Genomic DNA, 9,475 nt, shown 5'->3' on the forward strand with positions numbered 1-9,475 from the left:
CCGCTCTGTCCTGAGGCCCCGCCCTCGCTCTGCCTCTCCCCCCGAGGCCCCGCCCTCACTCTGCCTCTCCTGCTGAGGCCCCGCCCTCACTCCACCTCTCCCCCCGAGGCCCCACCCTCACTATGCCTCTTCATGCCCCTGCTTCACCCCCTTCTCCATTCCCTCTCCCTTCCTCGCCCCACTGTCTCCTGCCCCATCCCTCTTCCCCTGCCCTCCAAACAGCTGATTGGGAGCCATCCCAGGGGCCACGCTGAACCACTGTGGCTGGTGGGAGCTGAGCACCTCCTATTTTTTTTTCTGTCTGTGCTTGAGGCCTGGAGCACCCCTGACGTTAGTGCCTATGGCTCCATCGGAGTCAATGGGCCAGATCCCAGCCGGTGTGAATCTATGTCGCTCCATTGCAGTCAATGGGCAGATCCCCAGGCAGTAAATCAATGACACTAAGGCAATTTATAGCAACAGAGAATCTGGCACAGTTGTCCCAGAATCACAAATTTCAAGTCTAGAAGAGACCATTTGGATCATCTAGTCTGACCTCCTGTATCCCCCAGGCCAGAGGCCGCCGCTCAGCGATTCTGGCATTGAGCCCCAACAAGGTGTGTTGAGTTCCCGGTGCGTTGCTGGGCCACAGCACAAAACCCGCAGCCGGGGGCTACTCACCCAGGACAGCCAGCACTAGCACAGCTCCCAGCAGGACGATGTTCCCGGCCCAGCCCACCCACAGGGCAATCCGATGCCAAAGCGGGCACTGTGGACAAGCTGCAAGAATCAAGGGGGGAAATGCAGAGCCGGTTTGCATGCACCGGGGGAGATAACTGCCTGTGGTGCACCCACACCCATTGACATCTGCAAGGCGACGTCTCTGCCCTTTAACGCGCTGGCCTGGCCTGTTTGCAATTCTCGCCTGTCAGTGGAAACAAGCCCCCTTGTTTGGCTGTGGCTAGCTGAGCAAATTGCATGCAAAAGTCTCTGAGAAGGAGGTGGAGAAGACACTGCTCTTCTCAGCTCAGCAGATCAGGAAACCCACTGCCGGAAGTGTGTGTGTGGGGGGGGGGGGGAGGTGAACGTGTGTTAATGATCATACAGAGATACAGTAAACCTGTGTAAGCCATCAGCTCTGAGTGGATCTCTAAACTGAGGCTGGACGGGATGATTCCAATCATCTCAACTCATCTCCTCAACAGACGGGGCTGGGAATTTCACCCAGTATTTCCTGCCTCCAGCCCGGCAATACGTGGTGGGATGAAAGCGAGCCACAGCATACATCGCTCAGTGACACACCTTGCAGGAGGCATCATCTCCTAAGGGATCCCTTTGTGCTGCGATCCTGGTTTAGAGAGGGGGGAGGAGCTGTCAGACCCAGCGCAGAGACACCAACACTCTCCTTGGTTGTGACGCCCACAAAAAAACTTGACAATGGCTAGGCTGAGAGTGCAGCCACCACAGCTCCTCACAGCGACCATTATGGGCTCGTTGCTGTCCCCATCCGTCTGTCTGTCACCTTCTGTCATCTCTTGTCTTAGGCCCAGATTGGAAATGCCATAGGGCAGGGCACTGCCTTTTTATCCTAGGTTCATACAGCCCCGAGCACAACAGCATCCTGGTAAATGACTGGGGCTGCTAGAGGCCACAATAATTAAGTGACTTGATCGTGGTCACACACAGAGTCAGTGGCAGAGCCAAGAACCAAAACCAGGTTTCCCACGTGCTAGTCTGGTAGCCTAGCAACAAGGACATCTAGCCAAAAGAGGCACTCGCACTGATACACTGGAGTGGGACTGCCTCTGGGTGGTGACTCAGCGAAAGCCCTGCTCCCTCGGTGGTTCAGAGCCATAGCTGATCGGTTTAGGGACTAAAAATTCGTTGCTGTTTTTTATCCCCTCCAGGAATCAGCCCGACTCTAGAAGGAACTGGAGTTGGTAACAGAATTCTGTCCTCCTAAGGAACTCACCTGGCCCCGTTTCTGTAGTTTCTGGGTTGTGATGGTTCCGCATCATAACCCGGGAAATATTTACCCTCTCTGCACTGCTCTGAGACAGGGCAGCGCTGTTATCCCCACCTTGCGTAGATACCAAGCATAGGCACCGACTCGGTGGGTGCTCCAGGGCTGGAGCACCCCCAGGGAAAAATTAGTGGGTGCTCTGCACCCACTGGCAGCCAAGCTTCTCTCTCCCACCACATGCCCCACCTCCTCCTCCGCCTACCTCTCAGCACTTCCTGCCTTGCCGCCACAAACGGCTGTTTGGCAGCATGCTGGAAGGGAGGGGGAAGAGTGGGAATGCGTCGTGCTCAGGGGGGGAGGCGGGGAAGAGGCACGGTCGGGGTGGGGATTTGGGGAAGGGGCTGGAATGGGGGCAGGGCAGGGGCGGGGTAGGGGTGGGGCCAGGGCAAGAGGGGAGTCGAGCACCCACTGGTGGGAGCAGAAGTCGGTGCCTATGATACCAAGGCCAGAAGGGACCATTGTGGTCACCTAGTCTGACCTCTAGGCTAGCACAGGCCAGAGACCTGCCCCAAAATATTGCCTGCAGTGGAGCTGTCAGAAAATCATCCCAGCTTGAGTTAAAAACGGTCAATGATGGAGAATCCCCCGTGACCCCTGGTAAATTGTTCCACTGCTTAATTACTCTCCCTGTTATAAATGTACCCGTATTTCCAGCCTGAATTTGGCTAGCTTCAAGTTCCAGCCATTGGGTTGTGTTAGATCTTTGCTAGACTGAAGAGCCCGTTATTAAATATTTGTACTGACAGGCTGGGATCAAGTCACCCCGTCACCTTCTCTTTGTCACGCTGACGAGATGGAGCTCCTGGAGTCTCGCGCTGTAACGCCGGTTTTCTAACCGTTTAATCGTTCTTGTGGCTCTTCCCTGACCTCTCTCTAGTTCATTAACGTCTTCGTGATCTGTGCCACCAGCACCGGCCGCAGAGCCCAGCAGCGCTTGTACCGGTGACAGACACAGAGGTAATAGAACGCTGCCCTGTCTCTCCAGCCTGCTTACGGGTGGGAAGCGGACGCACCGAGTGATGGAGGGCCAGCTTTCCTAAGGTATTTAGGCACCTAAAAAAACAGGTCGGGTGTGATTTTTTTAAAGCATCTAAGTCCCTCTGAAGCCAACTTGCTCAGGCACCGACGTACCTGTGGAAGTCTGACCCACGCGCCTAGCTCAAGGCGACACAGGGAGTGTGCAAAAAAGGACTTAAACCAGGTCCTCCAAGTTCTGGGCAAGTGTCCTTCTCCCTCTCCCCCCGCGGGCCTCCCTGCTCCTTCCGCTTGGTCTCAGTACGTGTTGACCACATTCCAGTCGGGCAATGTGACCGCACAGGAGGGCAGAGCTGTACGATATACTGTGACCAACTGTGTCTTGCTCTCACTTTGCCCACAGCCTGCATGAAATCGTTTTCTGTGCAAAGTAAAGCTGCAGTTACTCAGCACTGGGGTCAGAGGCGGATTTACCGTAAAACACAGGATGCCCTGGCACGGGGCCCCCCAATGACAGAGGGCCCCAGGGCCGGGCAACTGCGGGGGCAGAAGCTTGGTCCTGCCAGCAACTGCTTGCAGCACCGGCAGCCAAGCTTCCCCCTCCCCCACCTCTTCCCCGCCTCCTCCTCCGAGCAGGCTATGGACCCACCCCTTCCCCTCCCCCCCAGGGCTTCCCCCGCTGCCAAACAGCTGTTTGCCAGCACTCAGGTCACTCCCTGGGGGAGGGGGAGGAGCAGGGCTGCAGCACACTTGGGGGAGGAGGCAGAGAAGAGGCGGGGGCTGGGCCTTGGGGAAAGGGGTGGAATCGGGGTGGTGTCCCCGCACTTCACCTACACATACCCCCCCCCCATCCTCCTGCCGTGAGCCGCTCAGGGCAGGGGCCTGGGGTGGGGCAGTGGGCTGGAAGCACCCCCACGACCCCAGCCCACACCCCCAGCTCTGACTCCTGCACCCCCCTCACACACCCCCAGCCACCTGCCCTCTCTGACTCCTGCACCCCGCCCCCACATTCCCACCTGCACCTCTTGCACCAAATGGGAGCTGCTCCAGGTAAGCGCTCCACACCCCAACCTCCTGCCCCAACCCTGAGCCCCCTCCTGCATCCTAACTCCTAGCCAGACCCTGCACCCCAATCCCCAGCCTGCTCCTGCACCCTAACTTCCTCCCAGATCCTGCACCTCTAGCTCTGAGCCCCCTCACACACCCTAAGTCCTGGCCAGACCCCGCACCCCAATGCTTTTTTACATTTTTTTTTATAAAGCACTTTACAATAGTTAGCTAATGGTACAAACAATATTTGGAAAGATGGTCCACCGAGACCCTCAGCAATTTTCAAGTGGTCTGTGGAAAAATAAGTTAGACTAGAAAAACAATCAAGGTACCTCACTTTATTTTCATGTACTTGCTATTACTTATAGGAGGAGGATGAAGAAAAAAAGAATGAAACACGAGGGCAGTGGGGGAGATAAGAGAGAATGTTCTTTTTCTTGGCTGGGTCCCAAGGAGGGGCCCCAAAAATGAAGCTGAGCCCAGGGCCCCACTAACTTTAAATCCGCCACTGACTGGGGTCACATTTTCCTCAGCACTCAGGGCCAGATTTGCTGGGCATCAGTACCCACAGTCAGGACTCGGTGTCTCAGGAGACAGCTTTCCAGATGTTCCCCGTCCAACGGCAACTTGCAGCTGTGACGTCTATGGGAGGATTTCCAGAGATTAGCACCCAATGCGCTGGGCTCCCCTGAAGCCTAGCCACTGAGTGCCGTGCCCACCCGAAAGCTGAGAGCCCCTGCAAATTTGGTCCCACTTGTGGTGCTGAGCATTGTGGGAAAATAAATAAATCAATCAAGGCATACAGGCCAGATGCTCAGCTGCTATGAATCAGCAAAGCCCTGATTTACTGCGATTTACACCAGGGCCAATCTGGCTCTTAGACTGTTGCTGGTCTGGAAGAGTTCAGAGGCACTGTCTCATTTACCAGTCCAGAAGCAAGTCAAAGCATTTCGCTGACCTTCTCCTACGGACTAGGTCACTGGTTCCCAAACTTTAACAACCCGCAAACCCCTTTCACTAAAATGTCAAGTCTCGCAAACTCCCTCCTAAAAATGAAAATTTCCCAGGATTTTCTCCTTTACCCGAGTATAAATTATAAAAGCAGTGATCTTGGAAATATAAAATTTGTTCTTACGACATGCTTATTACACACTATTGATAATTATTATTTATCATTACAATATTTTTATTACATTATGAAAATGGCAACACTCTTCCAAGATCTCACTTTCATAGCTTGTATACTTTGATTAAGCCTGTTATAAGACAAGGCTCTTAGGTTTCATCAAGGAGTATCAGATGTGAAACAGCAGGAAGGTATTTAAGAAACCAACTCAAAGAGTTCCTCCTACACAAGCATTCAGGTCTTGAGCAGTCCAGGCAAACAACACACGTTACAACAAAGCTTAAACTTGTTCTTCATGATAATTTAAAAAACAGCACTAGCTGCCTATTTAATTTTAAAAACAGCAAAACATATCCCCCTCCCTTTCCATTTCTTATAAGGAGTCTTGAAGTTTAAATCTCCTCAGTGTGATAGAGATGCTTGCTTTGATCTGCTTAGCTCTTGGAAGTCCAGGGGCTCCGGACTGCTGGCCCCGTGCTGCCCAGGGTCCCTAGGGACAGCTCTGTCCACCATTAGGGATTTTTTTCTAGAGACCCCCCTGTAACATTTCATGAACCCCCAGGGTTCACGAACCCCAGTTTGGGAAACAATGGGCTAGAGGCACCTAAACCCGGATCCCCAGCTGGTGCAAATCAGCTGAAACTAGAGTGACCAGACAGCCAGTGTGAAAAATCGGGACAGGGGGTGGAGAGTAATAGGAGCCTATATAAGAAAAAGACCCCAAAATCAGGACTGTCCCTATAAAATAGGGACATCTGGTCACCCTAGCTGAAATGCCACCATAGTCTTCAGAGCTGATTTGCACCTGTTGATTATCTGGCCCAGCATAGTGATGCCCAGACAAAAATCTATGTGAAGATGGAGCGAAGGTGGAGTGTATATTTTATCCTTAATTTAATAGTAAAAGCATTCCAGGGGTGTTATAATCATCCTGCCACCAAGCACTGCCCCAAAATTGAGAGTTAAGGTTACCCTGCAAAGGAATCCAGGTCTGGAAATGCACAATTAAGGCAGCCACACAACTTAAATCTCTCCTGTAGTGATGCCATGAGATACATATACAATTAGGATGAACACATTTTAGCGTTTTGGATGCTGGGTTTGATGAAGCTGATTTGAAAGAGACATTAGATTGTCTTCAGGTTATTTTCTTTCACAGAGTCAGGGCTGATTTCAGATCTCAGTGACCCTGTTCCAAATCCAGAGTGACTCCACTGCAATGAATTGTGTCAGGGCTGGATTCAGATCTCAGTGACCCTGTTCCAAATCCAGAGTGACTCCACTGCAATGAATTGTGTCAGGGCTGCAGTCTAATCTCAGTTACCTTGTTCCAAATCCAGAGTGACTCCACTGCAATGAATGGGGTCAGGGCTGGATTTTGATCTCAGTGACCAGAGGTAAATCCAGACCAGCCCCAATGAAATCAGTGGAGTTAGGACCAAATTCTGATCTCTGTGACCCTGATGTAAATCCGGAGTTAATGCACTGAAGTCAATGAAGCTGTGCCCGCTGACCCCAGATGGGGATCTGACCCCTAGTGCATTGCTAGACCTGCTATTTATCAACATGACAGTTGCAAAAATGGAATCCCAGCCTCCCAAAATCCACCCCCCTGAAAAACCGCCACAAAGTGAAATGCACTCACTGTGATGCTGAGCCAGGGCTGACGTGTCGCTGGGCAGGGAGCCTGCTGGGTGGGCTAGATAAGTGTAGATTACTCCGTCCTCAGCCATAGCCAGCAAAGGTGACCGGCAGGGAGCTGAGTGTGAAGGCACCGTCCTTGTGTCTGAGCTAAGATGACCGACACCTCTTCTATCAGGAAATATTGTCTGTGTTGAAATATCCCCACTTCTGACCACGGCCTGGGCTTTGGCCAACGGCTGAATAATTTGTACCTTCTGCCCCAGCTGCTCTTTTGAGCGTTGGGCGCTCGACTCTGCTCAGATTCGATGGAGATTCTAACTCAGTCAGGCAGCAAATCCCAGCCTGGAGCCAGTGCAGATAGTCGTGTGTCTAGATCCTGCCCCTCTACTTTTCTCTGTGCTCGGAGAATCAATGGTCTTTGAGGGGGCTACCCACAGCAGCCAGCCGTCAAAAGCCTGTGTCGCTTTCTTAGCTCAAGAGGCGGAAATGAGCTCGAAAAGAGGGTGGGTGGACAGTTTTCTAACAAAATCTTTTCTTGGGGGTTTCACTCAAATGACATTTTTGGCAGAAAGCAGCCACTTTCCTGGGAAAGTTTGGAATGTTCGTCCCCCAACTAACCCCCCTCCCCACACACACACACACACACACACACACACACACACAAAAAGGAAAGGCTTTGGTCAGAGGATTGTGTGGGGAGGTTGCAGAAGAAGTGGGAAGTTTCCACTGAAAATGTTGATGAAACTGGTGAGGAAAAAAATCATTTCCATCAACGTTGTCCATGGAAAAACAACCAGCATTTCCCAACGGTTGAAATCAAACTTTTCTGGCACGGTTCCACGGCGTGGTCCAACGAGCGGGAAATTGGTGGGTTTTCATTACTGGCATAAGGACCTTGGGGCGGTTGTTTCATTATATGTGTGGCTAGGCTTGCGCTTCCTTCACTGCAGCTAGCACCTTAAAAATAGCAGCGTGGATGTTGCCTCAGGCGAGCAGCTCCAGTCCAGGCCCGTCATCTGCCTTCCCTCAGGTCTGAGCCCAAGTCACTAGCACCGTCCCAGCCACCCTGCCAGTTTTTGCATGCTGGCTCCGGCGAAGCGAGCATGGCTCTTTGCTCAAGCAGCCCTAAGTGGGAGCAGAGACTGGCAATGAACTAATCTCCTGCACGTGACCCCAGCTGTCCTTCAAACCTCCCGGCTCATTGACTAGAAGCTGGCGAAAAAGGTCACACACACACACACACACACACACACTCCCCCCACCCCGTCAGTGCAGTTTTTCTTTCCACTGCAGAAGACCTTTCCAACCCACCCACTGCTCTGAATGTGGTGCTATGCCCCAGTGACCTACGGTGAGGTTTAGAACCTAGCATCAAAACAGCTGGCCAACGTGGCTGTGAAAAGTGATGAATAGTTTCATAGATTTAAAGGTCATTCGAGCGTCTTGTCTAACACCTGTAACGCAGGCCAGAGAACAGTAGAAGTGCAGATGTTGAGTCCACCGCAGCTATTTGAGTTAGAGCAGGGGGGTCTCAAACTGGGGGTCGGGCCTCCTCAGGGGGTCGCGAGGTGATTACATGGGGGGGCCGCGAGCTGTCGCGCCCTACACCCCAAACCCAGCAGTTATAATAGTGTGCATTATAAAAAGAAGTGTTTTAATTTATGAAGGGGGTCGCACTCAGAGGTTTGCTGTGTGAAAGGAGCGCTTCACTGCTTGTCCCAAAAATCAGGCGGAGACCGCTTAATATGCAAGCGCCAGGGCCCTTTTATTCCTTGTGTCAGTTCCCACCACTGTTTCTATACAGTCCATTCCAGTCACTCCCTGGGAGACAACTAGCTTCTTCAGCCAGTTGGGAACTACTACCACCACAGGCTGCTCCTCCCTTTCCTGTCCCCACCCCGCTTCCTTCCTGCCAGCTTTATATAGCCTCCTGACTAAGACGGACCGCAGGTGTTTTTTCTTAACCCCTTAGGTGAGCCACACCCAGCCAGTACCAATTAATACCCCTTAATTGGAGCTGGGCTAACAGGGGCCTGGCCAGAACCTTTTCGGCCAGCACCCTGTTACACTCTAACTCATTGGTTCTCGAAGTTTTATATTGGGGCGTATCTTTTAGAAAGTTTAATGATCCTTGACAATACTTCCCTCCGTGGTGTATAGATGTCTCGCACAAGGACAGGCCCCTATAGACTTGTCAAAAGTGAAAGCGTTAACCATTTTGGGGGTGAAAAAAATGGCCTTTTCAAAACCAGATCTTTTCACCCATAAATGTATTTTGAGGGCTTTTTTGGAAAACAAAATATTTAGTTACTTATTTTTCCTCTCCCGCATCCCCTTTTTTCCCCTCCTCTTGTTTTTTTCCAGTGGCAAAAGGAAAAAGATCAGGGGGATGGGTGGAAAGAAGAAAAAATCCACACCATCCTCCCCCTGAAAAATGGGGGGGAAATTGAAAATGAAAAAGTTCTAAAAAATGTCTGATGAAAATTTCCACACACACAAAAATGTGAATAAATGAAACATTGAAAAACCTTCCAAATGAAGCAGGGTCCATCGATTCTAAGGCCAAATGGCACCACTGTGATCATCGGACCCAGGGGTTGTCAATTATTTTTTGTCCACATCCCAATTTCTTGGTCACGGTCTAGTCAAGGTCCAGACCCCATAATTTAAAAATGCCC

The 9,475-nt window shown here is 51.6% G+C and overlaps 1 protein-coding gene across 1 annotated transcript in view; it reads right to left on the minus strand.

The window, feature by feature from the left end:
• LOC113408140 (killer cell lectin-like receptor subfamily F member 1) overlaps positions 1–7,132 on the minus strand; it is a 10,134-nt gene extending 3,002 nt beyond the window's left edge. Inside the window, exons 1-2 of the mRNA XM_026660893.2 lie at positions 6,799–7,132; positions 661–759 (exon numbers count right to left, since the gene is read on the minus strand). Of these exons, the coding sequence (XP_026516678.1) occupies positions 661–759; positions 6,799–6,886 (187 nt within the window). The 5' untranslated portion in view covers positions 6,887–7,132. The remainder of the gene's footprint in view (positions 1–660; positions 760–6,798) is intronic.
• Between the last annotated feature and the right edge of the window lie 2,343 nt (positions 7,133–9,475).

Source organism: Terrapene carolina, unplaced genomic scaffold, assembly GCF_002925995.2.
Source record: "Terrapene carolina triunguis isolate 2854851 unplaced genomic scaffold, T_m_triunguis-2.0 Scaffold843, whole genome shotgun sequence".
Taxonomy (NCBI): domain Eukaryota; kingdom Metazoa; phylum Chordata; order Testudines; family Emydidae; genus Terrapene; species Terrapene triunguis.